The sequence below is a fragment of the Canis lupus genome, chromosome 11 (assembly GCF_003254725.2).
Source record: "Canis lupus dingo isolate Sandy chromosome 11, ASM325472v2, whole genome shotgun sequence".
Classification (NCBI taxonomy): Eukaryota; Metazoa; Chordata; class Mammalia; order Carnivora; family Canidae; genus Canis; species Canis lupus.
Genome location: NC_064253.1, coordinates 27128475 through 27149675, shown reverse-complemented (window position 1 = coordinate 27149675; position 21201 = coordinate 27128475). Strand labels below are relative to the sequence as shown.

Sequence of the window (21201 nt, the reverse complement as noted above, 5' to 3'; positions counted from 1 at the left end):
AGCTGCCATTCAAGAGCAAGAATAAAAACTTTGACCCACAATGGCTCAACTAGTCTGAAGACAAGCCGTACAGCCAAACAATGAGCCAGAAAGTCAACTCTAAAAAGCCTAGTTTTATATAATCAAGGAGGGAAAAACTCCCCTCTATCTCCAATAACTGGAAAGGAAGGTTAGTAATTTGGGGATTATGCTTTTTACTTATTTTTTTTTAAGAGCTACCTGTCAAGAAGATGATTTAGAAACACTGCCTTAGGCCAAGAGCAGGACTAATACATTTACTTAAAGATCTTCATTCTATTAAAAAAAAAAAATCACAGAAATAATAAACAGAATTCTCACATTTATTTTACACATTTACACATGGCCCTTGCAGAAAATCCTAACAGGAACCAGAACCATATAGAGCCTTGTTCTCCTTTAAAGAGGATCAAATGTCTCCACATTTAATAAAACAGTAAAATCCCATACTCAAATCCTGACAAGTTACTTTTCATTTGGGATATTAAAAACAATAGTACTTACTAATGTATTCATACTTTCCAGATTAAACAAGCCCTGGTCTTACTCAACTCTTTAAAGTGTATTATAAAAAAATAAAAATAAATAAATAAAAAAATAAATAAAGTGTATTATACTGCAACGTAACACAGTATTTAAAATCTTTGCATCCTATAATAAACTTTTATGACAGAGCATGCCTAAGTACTTAGTACCTATTTTCATCTTCTTTACTACTTATTACTAACTCCAGGAAAATCCCAATTTAGATAATCTGTTTCTTCTAGTTCTTCTATAGAAATTCTATCTACCTTTCCTTCTGTGTCTCCCAATTGTTTGTCTTTTCCACCTTGCTTCATTTCTCTCCCTGCAATTTCTCACTTAAAGCAATTTTAGATTTAATACACTCCATAACTCTTGGCAGAGGGCTGGAACTCTTGAGTTTCCCTCTAATTATTCATAAATAAAAATAGGCAAAGGCATTTCCAATGATCTCATCTTCATTCTTCACAGAGTAAAATTGTGGATCATATACACAGGCTCAACATTATTCCTTCAATGAAAATGGAAGAACAATATATTTCCAGAATATTAAACTACATTTTCTCACTACAGAACATCTGGAAATCAAACTTACTTATAAATCTGCAAATAAGAGAAAACCATTATATAATCTTGGTTATATCTTTCTCTAAAAAGAAATATTTTAAATTAGAATGTAATTAGAATCAGACTCTTGTTTTAGTTGCTCTGATTCTGTTCCAGTGACCCCAGAAGCCCACTGACAGGTAGTGACTCACTTTGAGGAACCCATTCTAGGAGGCTGATATGTGGGAGCAGCTCCCCAACCTCCCCATTTCAGCCAGACTAGTCCCTCTCTGCCCATGGTCAAATGAATGATTTACAACGGGAATGCTACACAATGCTAGAAACCCAATGTGGGCATTTCAAGATCTTCAGGATACATCTTTTTTAAATTTTTATTTAAATTCAATTTAGTAACATATAGGGTATTATTAATTTCAAGAATAGAATTTAGTGATTCATCACTTGCATATTACACCCAGCGCTCATTACATCAAGTGCCCTCCTTAATGCCCATCACCTAATGACCCCATCCCCTCACGCATCTCCCCTCCAGCAGCCCTCAGTTTGTCTCCTATAGATATGAGTCTCTTATGGTTTGCCTCTACCTGTTTTCATCCTAATTTATTTTTCCTTCCCTTCCCTTATGTTCATCTATTTTGTTTCTTAAATTTCACATGTGAGTGAAATCATATGGTATTTGTCTTTGTCTGACTGACTTATTTCGCTTAACATAATAGATCTACTTCCATCCATGTCATTGCAAATGGCAAGATTTCATTCCTTTTGATGGCTGAGTAATAGAAATACCACTTCTTCTTTATCCATTCATCTGTCAATGTACTTCTGGGCTCTTTCCATATTTTGGCTATTGTGGACACTGCTGCTATAAATATTGGGGTGCATGTGCCCCTTCAAATCACTATGTTTGTATCTTTTGGATAAATACCTAGAAGTGCAATTGCTGGGTCATGGGGTAGTTCTATTTTTAACTTTTTGAGGATCCTCCATACTGTTTTCTAGAGTAGCTGTACCAATATGTATTCCCACCAACTGATAAGAGTGTTCCCCTTTCTCCACATCCTTGCCAACATCTGTTCTTTCCTGAGTCGTTAATTTTAGCCATTCCAACTAGTGTGAGGTGGTATCTCACTGTGGTTTCGATTTGTATTTCCCTGACGCCAAGTGATGCTGAGCATTTTTTCATTGTCTATTAGCCATTTGTAGGTCTTCTTTGGAGAAATGTCTGTTCATGTCTTCTGTCCATTTCTTTGCTGGAACTTTTTTTTTTTTTTTTTTTTTTTTGGTTTTGGACGCTGCGTCTGATAAGTTCTTTATATATTTTGGATACAAGTCCTTTATCTGATATATCATTTGTGAATATTTACTCCCATTCCATAGGGTGCCTTTTAATTTTGTAGATGTTTTCCTTTGCTGTGCAAAAAGCTGTTTATCCTGATGAAAACCCAATAGTTCATTTTTGCTTTTTATCCCCTTGCCTCTAGAGACAGGTCTAGCAAGAAGCTGCTGCAGCCAAGGTCACAGAGATTGCTGCCTCTATTCTTCTCTACAGGATTTTGATGGATTCCTATCTCACATTTAGATCTTTCAACCATTTTGAGTTTATCTTTGTGTCTGGTGTAAGAGAATGGTCCAATTTCATTCTTCTGCACATGGCTGTCCAATTTTCTCAACACCAATTGTTGAAGAGACTGTCTTTTTTCCATTGGATATTCTTTCCTGCTTTGTGGAAGATTAATTGACTATAGAGTTGAGGGCCCACTTCTGGGTTCTACGTTCCATTGATCTATGTGTCTGTTTTTGTGCCAATATTGTACTGTCTTGATGACTACAACTTTGTATTACAGCTTGAAGTCCTGAATTGTGATGCCTCCAGCTTTGCTTTTTTCTCTCAACATGATTTTGGTTATTTGGGGTCTATCTATTCTTGTTCTATACACATTTTAGGTTTGTTCCAGCTCTGTGCAAAATGCTGATGGTATTTTGATAGGGATTTCATTGAATGTGTACATTGCTCTGGGTAGCACAGACATTTTCACAATATTTATTCTTCCAATTCATGAGCATGGAATGTTTTTCCATTTCTTTGTGTCTTCCTCAATTTTTTTTCGTAAGTGTTCTATAGTTTTCAGGGTACAGATCTTTTACCTCTTTAGTTAGGTTAACTTCTAGATATCTAATGGTTTTTAGTGCAATCGTTAATGAGATCGATTTCTTGATTTTTTTCTGCTGCTTCATTGTTAATGTATAGAAATGCAACTGACTTCTCTGCATTGATTTTATATTCTGCAACTTTGCTGAATTCCTGTATCAGTTCTAGCAATTTTCAGGTGGAGTCTTTTGGGTTATCTAGATAGAGTATCGTGTGGTCTGCAAAAAGTGAAAGTTTGACTTTTTCACCAATTTGGATGCCTTTTATTTCTTTTTGCTGTCTGATTGCTGAGTACTTCTAGTACTATGTTGAACAGCAGTGGTGAGAATGAGCATCCCTGTCCTATTCCTGACCTTAGGGAAAAAGTTCTCAGTTTTTCCCCATTAAAGATGATATTCACTGTGGGTCTTTCACATGTGGCTTTTTTGATGTTGAGGTGTGTTCCCTCTACCCCTACATGGTGGAGGGTTTTTTATTAAGAATGCTGTATTTTGGGATCCCTGGGTGGCGCAGTGGTTTAGCGCCTGCCTTTGGCCCAGGGCGCAATCCTGGAGACCCAGGATCGAATCCCACGTCGGGCTCCCGGTGCATGGAGCCTGCTTCTCCCTCTGCCTGTGTCTCTGCCTCTCTCTCTCTCTCTCTCTCTCTCTCTGTGACTATCATAAATAAATAAAAAATTAAAAAAAAGAAAAAAAGAAAAAAGAATGCTGTATTTTGTCAAATGCCTTTTCTGCATCAATTGAAAGCATTGTATGATTCTTGTCCCTACTTTTATTAATGTGGCATATCACACTGATTTGCAGATGTTGAACTGCCCTTGCAACTCAGGAATAAATCCCACTTGATCAATGTACTGTTGGATCCTATTAGCTAGTACTTTGATGAGAATTTTTGCATCCATGTTCATCAGGGATACTCGTCTGTAATTCTCCTTTCTAGTGGGGTCTTTGGTTTTGAGATCAAGGCAATGCTGGCCTCATAGAATGAGTTTGGATGTTTTCCTTCCAGTTCTATTTTCTGGAACAGTTTCAGAAGAACAGGTATTAATTCTTCTTTAAATGGTTGGTAGAATTCCCCTGGGAAGCCATCTGGCCCTGGACTCTCGTTTGTTGGAAGATTTTTGATTATTGATTCCATTTCTTTGCTGGATATGGGTCTGTTCAGCTTTTCTAGTTCTTCCTGTTTCAGTTTTGGTACTTTACATGTCTCTAGGAATTTACTGATTTCTTCCAGACTGCCTAATTTGTTGGCATATAATTGCTTATGATATTCTCTTATAATCATTTGTATTTCCCTGGCATTGGTTGTGATCTTTTCTCTTTCATTCATTATTTTATTTATTTGGGTCCTTTCTCTTTTCTTTTTGATAACTCTGGCTAGGGGTTTATCAATCTTATTAATTCTTTCAAAGAACCAGCTCCTAGTTTCGTTCATCTGTTCTACCATTTTTTTTTATTTTTATATCATTGATTTCTGCTCTAATCTTTATATTTCTCTTCTCCTGCTAGATTTAGGCTTTATTTGCTGTTCTTTCTCCAGCTCCTTTAGGTATAAGGTTAGGTTGTGTATTTGAGACTTTTCTTGCTCCTTGAGGAAGGCCTGTGTTGCTATATACTTCCCTCTTGGGACCACCTTTGCTGCATCTATCTTGGAGTATACACAGTAACCTTGGTTTATTCACTCACCATTAAATTATGAACATTTTCCTAACACCTATTCTATTGTATATATTACTTCATGTCTATTAACAGTTTGTATTGTTATTTTCATTTGTAACATACACATTGTTTTACATTCTTTACTATAAATTTTCAAACACTGGAAAATAATTTTGATAAACACTGACCCATATTTCTAAAACATATTCTAGAAGCAGAAGGTGTGGATCAATAGTTCCTTTTCCACAGTAGAATTACATGAATCTATTCTTTCTAAAATCCCTCTTTAAAAAAAAAAAAAACCTGCTTTCATGTCTTTAAAAGCCATAATAAAGATGAAATCTAGATTAGATTCATCTTCATTTTTTTTTAAATGGGAACGAATGGAGCCAAAGTAGGAATGGAGTTTCAAATGAACATGCCTTATCAAGGTATTTCATAAAGCTGCAGGCAAGGCCAGGGCTGCCATGGGAACAGAAGAAGCTTGTTTCTGAAGATACTAAATACCCAGTGAAGATCCTGGAAGATATTAACCAAAGAGAGGAAGAGGTCTAGAGTACAGAACTTAGTTCAAAATTCTAATCATCCTTTCTGATAACAGTGTAGAGTAGAAAGAAAATGGGGAAAGGAGCCTCAACTCCACCAGTTAAGTAGGTGTAATCTTGGATAAATACTATTTCAGCCTAAGGTTCTTCATCTAAAAATGCTGGCTGCATCAGATGATTTCCATGACTCCTTCTAGGTGAAATCATCAATGATTTTATGATCACCAAATTCAGCAATAAAACTCTGGTTTTTCACCTCTGGGCTTCATGTTCTTACCCCTTCAGTAATTCCTATTGCTGCTTCACTAATACTTTCCCAATAGAGATCTGCCCTTCTGGGCCTACTGATCATCTAGTACCCACAGAACGCTTAGCATCTTCATCCCTCAAAGTGGTTCATATGTCTAATGGCCACTATACCTTAATTCTCACCATAATCTCAGGGATCACATCCATCCTCAGGAAGCTTAATTTCTTTTTAATCTTAAGATACATAGTATTCATGCCAACCTTGGGGCACCTAGTTTCCACAATATGTGTTATTTATCCCTTGGGCAGTCCCTTCAACTAACTAGTAGTAAGCACCTTGCACTGGCAAAGATCTGCTATCCTGACACTTCTCACACTTCCACAAACCACTCAGCTGCATGGGACTCTCACTCTATTTGCTGATTTACAAATTTTGCACTGTACTGAATATGTAAGTAAACTATACTTTAATTGTGAAGTTTAACAGTTGAGACATAAAGAAAAGACTTAAAGAAAAATGACTGATTCTATCCAAACCCTATCCAACTCAAAAATCATTTCCAAAATAAGATAAGACAGTTTTTCCCACAAACATGGCTGAGATCAGTAGCTACTATGTCAAGTGCCAGGCTAGTCTGCTCTGGGGCAATTGTGTTCCTCAGAAAGTTCTTCCAGAGACAAAACTGATGTTCCCACAGTTCCACCTAACCCTCTCACATGCAATACACTTGAGGGCAGTGGCCGTGTATGCTGAGGTCACCCTGCATCTGGGCTTTAACTCTCTTCCATCGTCAGTTTTTGTATAATCCTGACATGCTTGTCTGGCAATAGCTCTCTAAAAAGATACTTCCCAGAACTGATGGAACATTCTAGATGCAATATGACTAGTGAATTGAAAGTACTATCACCTCTCCTGTCTGGGTGGCATAAGATGGGATCATGCAGGCTAAGACTTCATTTACTGAAGATCAGCCATAATATGCTGGCAGATAATGAGTTTTGATTAACTAGAAACCTTCTTTCACAAAACTAAAATATGAAAGCCACAATCCTATAAGCCAGTATCTCTCTCTGCACCAAAACTCTGGAAAGATAACATTTTACCTTGGATGTAAAAAACACACATAGTGTGTTCTTCTGACTTTAAATTATTTATTTCAAGAAAAATAATGTACTGACATGATACAAATACAAAATGGAAAGAAACTGTTAGTGACTCAGTTTAAACCATTTAAGCTCATTTGGAAACCCCTCAGCCTTAGATAAATTTGTTGTCCAAGTGCACCACCTGGTGGATAAATGTATTAAAGCTCCCCCATTGTGAGAAGAAAAAATATATATATCATTATATGGCTAAAGATGCCATTAAAAATAAAATCTTAGTATGTAAAGATTCCCATGCTTTAGCCAAAAGATTTCTCATACAGAGACTCTTGACAAAAATATAATACCAAAAGAAATCTGGAGCTCATAAAACTTCATTATCAAAGAATCCAGTTCACCTTCTTGAAGAAATGTTGCTCATCATGAAATAAACATTTTTTTAATTTATTTTTTATTGGTGTTCAATTTACTAACATACAGAATAACCCCCAGTGCCCGTCACCCATTCACTCCCACCCCCCACCCTCCTCCCCTTCTACCACCCCTAGTTCGTTTCCCAGAGTTAGCAGTCTTTATGTTCTGTCTCCCTTTCTGATATTTCCCACACATTTCTTCTCCCTTCCCTTATATTCCCTTTCACTATTATTTATATTCCCCAAATGAATGAGAACATATAATGTTTGTCCTTCTCCGATTGACTTATTTCACTCAGCATAATACCCTCCAGTTCCATCCACGTTGAAGCAAATGGTGGGTATTTGTCGTTTCTAATGGCTGAGTAATATTCCATTGTATACATAAACCACATCTTCTTTATCCATTCATCTTGCGTTGGACACCGAGGCTCCTTCCACAGTTTGGCTATCGTGGCCATTGCTGCTATAAACATCGGGGTGCAGGTGTCCCGGCGTTTCATTGCATTTGTATCTGTTGTAAATCCCCAACAGTGCAATTGCTGGGTCGTAGGGCAGGTATATTTTTAACTGTTTGAGGAACCTACACACAGTTTTCCAGAGTGGCTGCACCAGTTCACATTCCCACCAACAGTGTAAGAGGGTTCCCTTTTCTCCACATCCTCTCCAACATTTGTGGTTTCCTGCCTTGTTAATTTTCCCCATTCTCACTGGTGTGAGGTGGTATCTCATTGTGGTTTTGATTTGTATTTCCCTGATGGCAAGTGATGCAGAGCATTTTCTCATATGCATGTTGGCCATGTCTATGTCTTCCTCTGTGAGATTTCTGTTCATGTCTTTTGCCCATTTCATGATTGGATTGTTTGTTTCTTTGGTGTTGAGTTTAATAAGTTCTTTATAGATCTTGGAAACTAGCCCTTTATCTGATATGTCATTTGCAAATATCTTCTCCCATTCTGTAGGTTGTCTTTGAGTTTTGTTGACTGTATCCTTTGCTGTGCAAAAGCTTCTTATCTTGATGAAGTCCCAATAGTTCATTTTTGCTTTTGTTTCTTTTGCCTTCGTGGATGTATCTTGCAAGAAGTTACTATGGCCGAGTTCAAAAAGGGTGTTGCCTGTGTTCTTCTCTAGGATTTTGATGGAATCTTGTCTCACATTTAGATCTTTCATCCATTTTGAGTTTATCTTTGTGTATGGTGAAAGAGAGTGGTCTAGTTTCATTCTTCTGCATGTGGATGTCCAATTTTCCCAGCACCATTTATTGAAGAGACTGTCTTTCTTCCAATGGATAGTCTTTCCTCCTTTATCGAATATTAGTTGCCCATGAAATAAACATTTTTAATCTGGGAGGAACCTCAGAGAACAGGTAATTCAATCACTTCCCTTTACAGAAGAAAACTCTAAGGCAAAGACAGAGCTTTCCTGAAATTCACAGCTAGGAATAGCAGGCACTGACTAAGTAAGTAAATAGGTCAAATATTCTAGTTTAATATGGCCTTCTATTCCAAGATGCTATGCAGGAAAGGCAGGAAGTGAAGTAGCCAATGTCTGTGGCAAAGTGCCGTTCTCTTGCATTGACAATAATCTGGCCACCTCACTGTGGACTGTTGCCTACCCCCAAACTGACCTCTGTGAGATCAGGAGTTGTCATACCCTCCTGGCCTCCAGAGCCTGCATGCAACTCTCTTCACTCTATTAGATTCATGTTTCCCTCCTGTACCCAATAAAACCATCCTGCCAATAAATATAATACAAATAAAATAAATATTAAATCACCCTGCTGAAGAACATCTAACATTGTAAAGAGTTCACAATGTGTTAAAATGGGAAAGGAAAAAAAACACCAAATATGTTCACTATGATATCGTATCTGTAAAAAATACAAACAAGTAAACATAGTTCTCAAGCATTAAGTAGAGAAAAAATATTGAAAAGAGGGATCCCTGGGTGGCACAGCGGTTTAGCGCCTGCCTTTGGCCCAGGGCGCAATCCTGGAGACCCGGGATCAAGTCCCACGTCGGGCTCCCGGTGCATGGAGCCTTCTTCTCCCTCTGCCTGTGTCTCTGCCTCTCTCTCTCTCTCTCTCTCTCTCTCTCTCTCTCTCTCTGTGTGACTATCATAAATAAATTTTTAAAAAAATATTCAAAAGAAATACACTAAATGTTTTTGGCAACTAGTGTCTCTGAATGCCAGGATTGTAAGTGATTGCAATTTTTTTCTCTTATATGATGCTTTCTACATTTATTTTTAACATTAATATCAACAAAAAGATACTTTTACCTAAAACCTTTATATATTTATACTCACAGATGATAAAGAAAACTGGCAAAAGAAATCAGAAAAGGGCCGCAAACACACATCCATTTACCCAATACATAAAATAGCAGGAGGAAAAAATTTCCCCAGCTCTGAAGAAGAAATATACCGTATAAGATGCTATATTTTTGTCTTAAGGCTTACCACAATTTTCCAAAATGTTTTGAATTTTCTATCAATTCTATATTAAGAAATACCTGGGGTGGCCCAGGTGGCTCAACGGTTTAGCGCCACCTTTGGTCCAGGGCCTGACCCTGGGGACCCGGGACCGAGTCCCACGTCGGGCTTCCTGCATGGAGCCTGCTTCTCCCTCTGCCTGTGTCTCTGCCTCTCTCTCTCTCTCTGTGTCTCTCATGAATAAATAAATAAAATCTTAAAAAAGAAAGAAAGAAATACCTGGATGACTAACAAACCTTAGAAATATAATTTCTTTAAAATGTTTTATATATTTTAAGACTTAAGGACGTGAGTTCACACCCTAAGTCTGTGTTCTGCTTGTAAAATTTTGCCCGAGTTATATGACAGAATATATGCCATGATGTTCCCCCAAAGAACTCCATGGCTTCCAGGTTAAGAACCATCATTGTTTCCTAATGTGATTAGGTCTTTGAAGTATGTATCAGAAACACAGTTACCTGAAGGTCAGTAACAAGAATGGAACACCGTTATTTTGTCTCAAGATCCCTGCATTATCTATATAGACTGAAGTCAGAGAAGGAATTTTTGCTAAATATCTTTTTAAGATTTTACTTATTTATTTGACAGAGAAAGAGAGCATGAGCAGTGGGGAGGGTGAAAGGGAGAAGCAGGCTCTCCACTGAGCAGAGAGCCCAACTCAGGACTCAATCCCAGGACCCTGGGATCATGACCTGAGCCAAAGACAGACGCCCAACCAACTGTCTCTAGAGAGACTAGGGGAGCCAGGCACCCCTTTAGCTAAATATCTTAAGGTCACAGTTTTCAAGTGCTGTCTGGGGACCACTGGGAAACATCCACATCCCATTAAGGTCTGTGGCATCAAAACTTCATAATTATACCAACACAGTATTTGCCTTTTCACTCTCATTGTGACTCTCATTCTCATTTCATGAGATGAGGGTCAAGTTTTCCAGAGGCTACCTAACATCACCACACTAAATGCTGACGCAAGTATATGAATCCAGAGAGCTTCTATTATGCTAGATGTTAGAGTTTTGAAAAATATAAAATAATGCTACTACCTCTTTCACCAAATTTTGTTTTGGAAAGTATAATCATTTTTTAATAAAAATATGTATGTTATTATATAATGGATTATTCTTAATGAATTAAATACTGTTAAATATTCTGTTTTAATTTCTAATAAAATAAACAAGGATAGATATAACCCACACAAAGAAAAGCTATTTAAGGTCCACAATAAACTATCAGAAGTATAAAGGAGACCTGAGACCAAAATTTTGAAAACCACTGTCTCAGAGTATTCGTGTTCAGAAAAACACATACTGGAGAAGATTACTCTAACCCATCCTTCTTCTTCCTCTTCAAAGTACTTTCCAAACCTCTTGCCGTGATCAGTCCATCTTACAGACCATTATCTGATCACAGTTCCTAAAGCATGATTCTGATCCTATCATTTCCCTACTAAAATAATCTCAAACAGTTCAAGACATAGAGTGATAACCAAAAACATACAAGAAACTCCATGATTTGTCCTCACACAATGTACATACTCATCAATTGCACAACTATCCCAATGCATTATGAGCAGCAGACACTATGATAGGGGCTAGGACTGGAGAGTCTATGAGAAATAAAACTTGCCATCACTGGACTAAGAGTCTACTGAGGAAGAAATATTCACACAAATACAGGTATCCATAATTTTCTACACTTATTTTCCAAATATGCTATAGGCATTTTTTTTTTTTAGATTTTATTTATTAATGAGAGACACAGAGAGAGAGAGGCAGAGACACAGGCAGAGGGAGAAGCAGGCTCCATGCAGGAAGCCCGACACGGGACTCAATCCTGGGTCTCCAGGATCAGGCCCTGGGCTGAAGGTGTCGTTAAACTGCTGAGCCAAAAAAAATAAAAAAATAAAAAAATAAAAATAAAAATAAATTAAAAAACTGCTGAGCCACCCGTGCCACCCGCATAAATATTTTTTACCCAAAATTCACTATCAACATCAAAAACTCTCTATAATGACAATGAATGTCCTCCAACAGAATCACTTTGGTTGTATACAAATCCAGGTAAGGGAATGTGGATAACAGTTCAGTTGTATCTCAACTGTTCTCCCTAAAAGATTATGCCAATTATGCCTTGTGCCCATATTAAATGTACTGAGCATCAATGCTATCATCATCCCATCATTATTAATGAAAATATCTTCTGAGAAAGTAGAAATGCCAAACTAAAAAATAAGTGAGCATAAGAAACTTAGAAAAGCCCAGACATCAGAAAGAGTTGGGAGTGATAGTGCATACTGAGGGTAGGAAGCACATTAGGCATGATCTCAACATGTCCTTATCTACTAAACATAGCAGTGTTGGAAATTTTAACTGTAGCTAACTAGTCCAATACAATATTTGAGAAACTAGAGAAACTCCTTGTACAGTGGGCTGAGCGCCACTCTCAGTGTAGGAGACCACTAAGTACCAGGTTGATAGAGGAGTGGGTAGCAGACACCTTCAAAGCTCTGGAAGCAGCTGCAAGTGGGGGAAGAACATGATTTGGTGAGGAACTGAATTTCAAAGCACGTCTGAGAAATTCATGAACACTGGCAGACACCACAAGCTGTAGGTCACGGGGGAAGCAGTTTCCCTTCACACTGACATGAGCTATCTTCCTCCAGTGAACTGCAGAGAACTACCATTAAAAATGGTGGCACACAAAGGAAATTGTCCATCTTAATGTTAAATCATCATAGGTTTATATCAGAACAAAGAAGCACCTGGATGTAAAGCATCCAAAGAAAGCTAACTTGCTCTTAAGTGAGAACTATAACAATGTGGATAAGCTAAGGTCCTTGCTGGTACACCACTCTGATATCAGCTCAAAGGGGCCACTGTAACTGCACTGCCTGTGATGATATGAGACATTAGAATCGGAAAACCTGGGCAAAGGAGGAAGTGGATGAGGTTTAGGGACAAAGCCATATGTCACCATTCAACAAAGGGAAAATCTTGCAAAGAGGACTCTTTTAAAAACAGACAATATTCTTGGGGATCCTTCTAGTGTCACAAATTATGAAGATAATATAGCCAGCTTACACAAAGCATACAGAACTTCATTTTAAACCTCTATTTAATGAACCATTACTATCATTAAGACAATTACCATTATACTATATGATAGGTGTTGCTAGAAACATAGCCCTAAATAGCACAGAACACAAGCCTGACTGTCTTGCTCTCACTGTCCTAGTATAATTAATGTTAATACCTGTGCTTCACTCTCACACACAACAAGGAGATGCATTTTGTCTTCAAAGGTCTATGGAAGTACACTTGGCTATTGGCTATCTCAGAAATGTTCTAGCTTCTGCCTTTCCTACAGATACCTGTTGACTTTCATGTCCCTTAGCAAAGTTGAATCATCCCACAGTTACAAGATATTTTCTCCCTGTTCCTCTTCTCTCTTTATATCTTTTCTTCTTTGTGTGTTTGTTTTCTGAAGAAACTCTCATACTTATTTTAACAGAAAGCTAACTTTTTAAATGTATAGTTAGCAAAGGCTAGATAAAACTTTCTTTATAATGGACAATCCCTTAATAAAGTATAACAACAAAAATTCAGATCTTAGACTCTTAAGCTTATGTTACTGTTACCAAGGAGTCATCTACGGCCACCCAAGCACACAAGTTGCTCTATTTCAAAGTTCAGGAACATCTTAAATTACAGAAAGTTCCTGACATAACTAAACACCTCAATTTCATTGTCTCAAGGTATCAGTGTAGTCAATATATATGAATCTCATTCTCCTGAGAACATTCAGAATTTTATTTATATACCATCAATCTAAAAAGGTTTTTGAGCATCCTTCCCCGAGTACATAATTATTCTTCTGTATTAGGGGTCGGCAGACTTTTTCTGCAAAAGGCCAGACAATAAATATTTTAGCTTTTGTAGGCCATACAATATCTATCACAATTACTTAACTCTGCCACTGTAGAATAAGAAAAGCCATAATACATAATACATCTGCCTTTGATAGTCTTAGTATTTCAATTTAAAAAATAGTACTTGCTTAAATCATGTGACTGTTACTACTGCCACAAACTACTGCCCATGGTACAGACTGATATCCTTTAGTATATCGTAAGGAAATCAAACTCTGAAAGAAGCAGCAGAATGAAAGAGGAGCCAAGACTCATGCTCTGGGATCTCTAAGCCCTTCTCCCTTTACTATTAGAGCTGACTATTCTCAACAAGTCCTTCATGAACACCCTCGCCCCTAATTCCTGCGTGGAATCCAAACCTGTTCATCACGAAAATGATGCCTCCTTTGCCACTGAAAGAGATTTGCCTGGTGCTGCAAGACAAACATCAGAGCAGGAGGGGCCACTATAGCCACCACACGTCTGGCCCATACCCACAGCCCTGTCTCTACTTTGGGGCAAATCCCTTCCCCTTGGATCCCAATATTCCAGGTCAGTCTCACCCTCCTCAAGAAGGTGCTCAGAGAAAAGCCTCAGAATTCAGTAAAAATACAGAGACTGGTCTTACCCTCAAATTTGCCTAGCTCCTGCCCCATCCTCCTTTCTGCCTCCTTTACCTGCCTTAAACTTACTCATCTAGGCCAAGTTCAGATGTTCTCTCTCCTCCAGCAAGTGTTCCTTCAGTGCCAAGTGTGCTTTAAGTGTCTCTTCTCCAGGCTCCCTAGAACCCTACACTTGCCTTTATGGCCAAGCTCATTACACTTTATTTCCCTCTAAGCGTACAGAATTACTTAAGAATGAGGATTCTTATTCATCTCTGTACCTTGCACAAACTGTTTCTCTTATGTCTGCACACCCTCTCCAAAAACTCCCAGTCTCACCAAAAAAAGTTATAGTTTTTCATTCTACCAAATTTTTTTTAATTTTTTATTTATTTATGATAGTCACAGAGAGAGAGAGAGAGGCAGAGACTCAGGCAGAGGGAGAAGCAGGCTCCATGCACTGGGAGCCCGATGTGGGATTCGATCCGGGGTCTCCAGGATCGCGCCCTGGGCCAAAGGCAGGCACCAAACCGCTGCGCCACCCAGGGATCCCTCATTCTACCAAATTTAAAGGAAATTGCCATAACTAGAAATTAGAAGGAGAAATGAACTACAATTTGATGACTGTAATTCCTTTCTAAATAATGCCATTAACCATACCAAACCAGTTCCCAATAAAATTTATTTTTTTTATTTTTAATAATAAATTTATTTTTTATTGGAGTTCTATTTGCCAACATATAGAATAACACCCAGTGCTCATCCCATCAAGTGCCCCCCTCAGTACCCGTCACTCAGGCACCCCAACCCCCCTCCCACCTCCCTTTCTACCACCCCTAGTTCGTTTCCCAGAGTTAGGAGTCTCTCATGCTCTGTCTCCCTTTCTGATATTTCCTACCCATTTCTTCTCCCTTCCCTTCTACTATTCCCTTTCACTATTATTTATATTCCCCAAATGAATGAGAACATATAATGTTTGTCCTTCTCCGATTGACTTATTTCACTCAGCATAATACCCTCCAGTTCCATCCACGTTGAAGCAAATGGTGGGTATTTGTCATTTCTAATAGCTGAGTAATATTCCATTGCCCAATACAATTTAAATATTGAGCCAAACAGTTAAACAATTCAAGGGCACAACAGTAAAGAGCAAAACAATACATGAGCTTTTTAATGCACATTCATTGTGATGATTTCAAATGCTGTTGACAGTTGTGGGTTATTAGTACACTCACTCTTCATCACTTTCTTTAATGTACTCTTTCTCCTGTTACTCTCCATCTACCTCAGGGGGCAAAAACAAGTTGTTTTCACTTGTTTGAATTAAGGTGTCGTGACTGTGATTGGTTTTGTTTACCAGTAGCAGTTTACAACATCTCTCTTATCTCTCTTTATGCTACAAAAGCTTTTAAAATGTCAGCTCAACTCTGGAGCTACTAAATGTTTCTACAGAGCCGACACAAATTCCGTAAAACACTATGCCTTGTAGGTCCTACCAAAATGACAGATTGCTGACTTCAGAATGTGGAAATGATGATGATGCTTTAAAACTGCATGTTTACAAACCAGTGGATTTTCTTCATTGGATTTTAATAACTAAAGTTACTCAAATCTGAAGTCTAAAGTCAATGTTCCCTTGAAGCAATGCCAATGTATAACTGGTTTTCAAATACAAGCACTAAGTTGATAAGCAAAGCAAACAAAAGTCCATCAGCCTCTTCTATGCCATCAATAATTACTGTATTTTACTATCAAATATGGAAGGCTAGTTCAGGACACTTTTATATTAATTGTTCTGGAAACTGTTCTAAATATGCTGCTCCTAACTCTTAATTATATATGCAAAAAGGAACAAAGACATCAACAATCCCAAAGGATGGTTTTAAAAAAATAACTTAAACTGAGTTTTATTTTATTTTAGAACACTAAGACATACAACCTCTCAGCCCAGAATCTAGATGACTCCTCAGCTCAATTTTCCTCCTAGAAGCCTGAAAACTTGCAAGTATACCACACAGAAGAAACCAGAGAGATGGCACAAAATAAACCATCAGCTCAGAGGAACTTTGTGCTTGACAACAACCTAGTTTACATATTTCTACAGCTATGAGATTAACAATACACAATTGCTTCCTTAAAGCTGGTATGAATATAGGAGTACCTGGCAGCCTCTCAACTAGCCTAGTATCTCCCTAGGTCCCAAGCATAAAATGCCAACAGAATTTACTCTACCTTACCCATTCCAATGGAAATCCCACAAAAGTGGTTTAAGACAAGATGCCATATTCTGTAAGGAAGCCTGTTAATGGCACTCATTTCTCCAAATATAAGTAACCAGAACATGTTAAATGTAAAAATAGATTTGTTATTGGGGCACCTGGGTGGTGTAGTCGATTGAGTGCCTGGCTCTTGCTTTGGGCTCAGGTTGTGGTCTCAGGGTCATGAGATCAAGCCCCCATGTCAGGTTCCATGCCCAGCACAGAGTCTGCTTAAGTTTCTCTCTCCCTCTCCCTGTGCCACCCCCCACCCTCCCACTTCCTCTCTCCCCCTCCCTCTCTATAATAAGTCTTTAAAAAAAAAGAAATCCATCTAGAAAAGTTTAAATTGTGCCACTACCACATATCCAGAATGTATAAAAAACTATAAATCAGTATGAAAAGCATGATACAAAAGAAAAATATTCAAGAGGCTTAAAAAAGCATCTCAAAAAAAAAAAAAAAAAAGGCATCTCAAGAAAAGGGAAAATCCAAACAGCCAATGAACATAAGGGAAAAAAATCATAATGCAATTTAAAACCACACACCCAACAGAATGGCTAAATTTTAAAAAATGACAATACCAAGTATTAGGTAGGATACAGAGCAATGGGAATTCAAAAACACTGCTATTGAAGGTACAAACTGAAAAAGATTTCCTTCTAAAGCTAATCATGTGCATACCCTATAACCACTACTAGGCATACACCCAATATATAAACATATGCTTCCATGCCCAGATAAATATATGTAGAATATTCATAAGAGTGTTGTGCATAAAAGCTAAAACTAGAAGCAACCAACATGATGGTTAGCAGCAGAACAATAAATACAATGTGTAAGATTCATACAATAGAATAACATACAGTAAAGAAAATGAATTAACTATAGCTACAGTACAGAAAAAGCTTAGAGGGCAGCCCAGGTGGGTCAGTGGTTTAGCGCTGCCTTCAGCCCAGGGCCTGATCCTGGAGATCCAGGATCGAGTCCCACGTCAGGCTCCCTGCATGGAGCCTGCTTCTCCCTCTGCCTGTGTCTCTGCTTCTCTCTCTCGCTCTCTCCGTGTCTCTCATGAATAAATAAAATCTTAAAAAAAAAAAAAAAAGAAAAGAAAAGGCTTAGAAATGTTTATAAGACATGAAAGAATCCAGACATAAAAGAATACACGCTGAATGATTCTTCTAGTTATACAAAATTCAGAAAGAGGATATAATGAACTATATATATCTTTAAAGAAAAGAAGGAAATGATTTCCATAAAGTCAGAATAGTGATTATCTTTGGAGAAAAAAAGGGGAGACCATGTTCAGTGAAGGAGGTATGTAGGTGAACTTCAGGGTGCTAGTAAACTTTGAGATCAGTGATGATACACAGATGTTTACCTTGTAATAATTTATGCAGCTTTAAGTTGTTTTATGCATTTTCTAGCTTGCTTTATATTTCAAAACAAAAGAAGTTTAAAAATACTATAATAATAGATTCAGGCAAAGATTATCAATGCATATACAGTCAATGGATGAAAGGCTGCTAGGATACAGAATAGTCGTCTAGTCTCCAACCAGCACCCTATAAAGCACTTATTAATTATAAAGAAAAATCCTTGACTAGATCATTCAGACTGGGGGAAAAATCAATTTATATATATTATTAACAAAAGTAGGATCCTATGACTATGATCTGTATGTTAAGTGATATACAAATGTTATATTGCCTTGTTATTAAAACAGATATACTGAAATAATTAAAGGATAATTATCATAATGTCTGCAACTTACTTTCAAATGTTACAGCAGAGACATAGAGAAAGAGACAGACAATGGCAAGGCAATGGAAAAATGAATGAAATAAGGCAAATATTAACAACTGGTGAATCTAAGTGAAGAGTAACCAAGTATTCACTGCACTACTTCAATCTTTCAGTAAGACATTTCCCAAAATAAAACAATGAGAGAGGGAAATAAAAGGTTTCAAAAAGGAAGAATAACAACAGCAACAAAAGACATGTATTAGGAGGAGGCAAAAAGAACTGGATTAGTTCCAACGTATTATGGTCTTATGAAAAATAACTAGAAAGACTATAATATGTACTTTTTACAAAAGAGAAAACTCGGGGTGCCTGGGTGGCTCAGGTCCTGAGATCTAGTCCCCATCACTACCACCACCTCCCATAGGTTCCAGGCTCAGTAGAGAATCTGCCTAGGATTCTCTCTCCCTCTCCCTCCCCTCCTAGCCCCCTAGCATGCGTGTATGTATTCTCTCTCTAAAATTAATAAATCTTTTTTAAAATTTAGATTAAAAATAGAAAATTTTTCACAATTTGCAGAAAAAAGAATAAGTCTGCTCAAATATAACTTTTTAAATGACTAAAGGAAAGCTACTAGAAGAATGAGTATTAAAATACCGTTTTTGCCTTCAGGTGGTAGTATTATGGATAGTACTTCGTGTTTTCCAAAATATATATTACTGTTGACCAATTTCAGGTATTTGTACCATTAGCTGGTTTTTTTTTTTTTTAATATTTTATTTACTTATTCATGAGACACACACACACACACAGAGGCAGAGACACAGGCAGAGGGAGAAGCAAGCTCCATGCAGGGAGCCCAACGTGGGTGGGACTCGATCCCGGGTCTCCAGGATCAGGCCCTGGGCTGAACGCAGCGCTAAACTGCTGAGCCACCTGGGCTGCCCTCCATTAGCTGGTTTCAATCTGAAAAATACCAGGAGCAGAAATCCTACTGATGTATTATTTCCTCTTATCCTATGAGGAATTACAGATCACACAAAGTACTACTTCTCAAGTACCTAAACTGGTAACAAAAATAGGAAATGTGCCCTTTACAAAACCCATTACAGTATAAATATACCTCATCATATATGCTCCCATTAATGTCTGCGCCGTAGATAGGTGCCACAAAAGTTAAGTTCTTCCAGTACTTGCGCTCCAAATCTTCATAATCCAAGTATCTTGGAGTACAATATCTGCAAAAGGTAAATGAAAAGAGCATGAATCAATATGATGATTACAAGATTTTCCCCACCCATATGACTTAAATCATATTTTAAAAATTTTATCAAAAAAAATTTTTCACTAAAAATCCAAGAAAGCAAAACCAAAATAAGATACTTTGCAACCATTAGATTGGCAAACACAATATATTAATGGTAGGAAAGAATGAGACTTCCCTTACACAGCTGCAGTGAAAGTATAAAGTAGTACAAACTTCTCAGAGTATAATGAAAATATCAAAACCTTTAAAAAATGTGTACCTTCAACCCTAAAATCCAACTCTGGAAATTCAATCTAAACAATGCAGAGATGTACACAATGAAACATGAGCTAGGATGTTTGCTGCAACATTAACTGAAAACTCAAACTTAATGTTGTCCAACAAAGGCTTAGTTAAATAAAATGCAAAATACAAAATAAGATAGATCTTTCTGTATATTAACAGTAATATCTTTCCATAGTGAATTAAGCATGTTATAGAATGGTGAATATATTAGGATAATATTATATAAAGATATCTGTAATTGTACTCATTGTCAAAAAGAAATATATACTATATTATTAATGATTAATTTTCACATTGAAATTACAAAAGGCATTTACTTCTCCATATTATTTGGATTGTGAACAAATAATCTTATATTAATACATACACCAAAAAATATCAGTATTTCTACGTGAAAAAAATCAACAAAGTAATGAAAGTCTTTTTAGCAGTAAAAAAGTATTTAGTAGCAGTAACAATCCCTATAAAGCCAACTGACATTTTATTTTAGATTTAATAGCTGTAGAACAATCAAAATCAATGCCCAAAATCAATGTCCAAATGCCCAAAATAGTTACCCAAGCAGTATGCAAGCATACCAAATTAACAACTGTATTTTAAATATAGAATAATTTGCCGATTTATCTAAAACATTAGAATCTCAACAGGACAGCCAAAAATAAAAAGGAGAGGCATGAAAGCATCATTAACTCCACTATATTCCACCACTTTGATTAGTAGGTTCCAAAAGTAATAAGAATTCTAGGCAAGCTAACCACAGGTCAGTCTCAGGTGACAGATAAAAAAAAAAAAAAGATAACAGAGATACGGTTTATTATGACTTAGAGATATTTGTTGGATTTTGGATATTAAAGGACTAAATTGTCTTTCACTATAATAGACCTAAACAATCTATCACTATATACTACTCAATCATGATCAATTTTTAACAATCTATAACTCTAAAAAAGAAACACATGGTTCAGTGTTGGCTACTGAGGTTAAATTATAGGATCTGTGAATATTTGAAACAATGATTCTAAACTTGAGAAAAGTGACCAGTTCACTCTGTTGGTGCCCAATTCTAAAGAAGCCTAGCTACAGATTCCTACCCTAATGGACTGTCAAACAATCACAGCTGTCCCACAAATCCAGTATCAGTTTGCTCAAAAGCAATCCAACCATTCCTTTTTTTCCAGAACCATTTATTCACTGTATTACAATTATTAAGAGATGAGTCTCCAGGACCAGCCTGTCTACCATGTATAAGCTATGTAACCCTGGGCAGTTGACTGAATTTCTCTGGACCTCAGTTATTCCTCTATAAAAAAGGAATAATAACAGTTGAGTTATTGTGAGGACTCCATCACATAATTATGTAAAGCACATAGCTTTAAGCCTAGAAGAAAATATAGATCAATAATGTAATGCAAGAGAGCATATTA

At 37.1% G+C, this 21201-nt stretch overlaps 1 protein-coding gene across 14 annotated transcripts in view; it reads right to left on the bottom strand.

Moving 5' to 3' along the window:
• The window catches only part of KDM4C (lysine demethylase 4C), a 408440-nt gene that overhangs the window by 351649 nt on the left and 35590 nt on the right, over window positions 1–21201 (bottom strand). For 13 of the 14 annotated variants that reach the window (XR_007413967.1, XR_003129808.3, XM_035696659.2 and 10 more), the window contains one exon: window positions 19349–19463. Coding sequence is in view for 12 of the 14 variants with exons in the window: in XM_035696659.2 (XP_035552552.1) it covers window positions 19349–19463 (115 nt within the window). In the remaining 2 variants the exon portion in view is untranslated. Of the gene's footprint in view, window positions 1–19161; window positions 19192–19348; window positions 19464–21201 lie in introns of those variants that run through there. The other variant, XM_049116088.1, reaches the window with a different exon arrangement.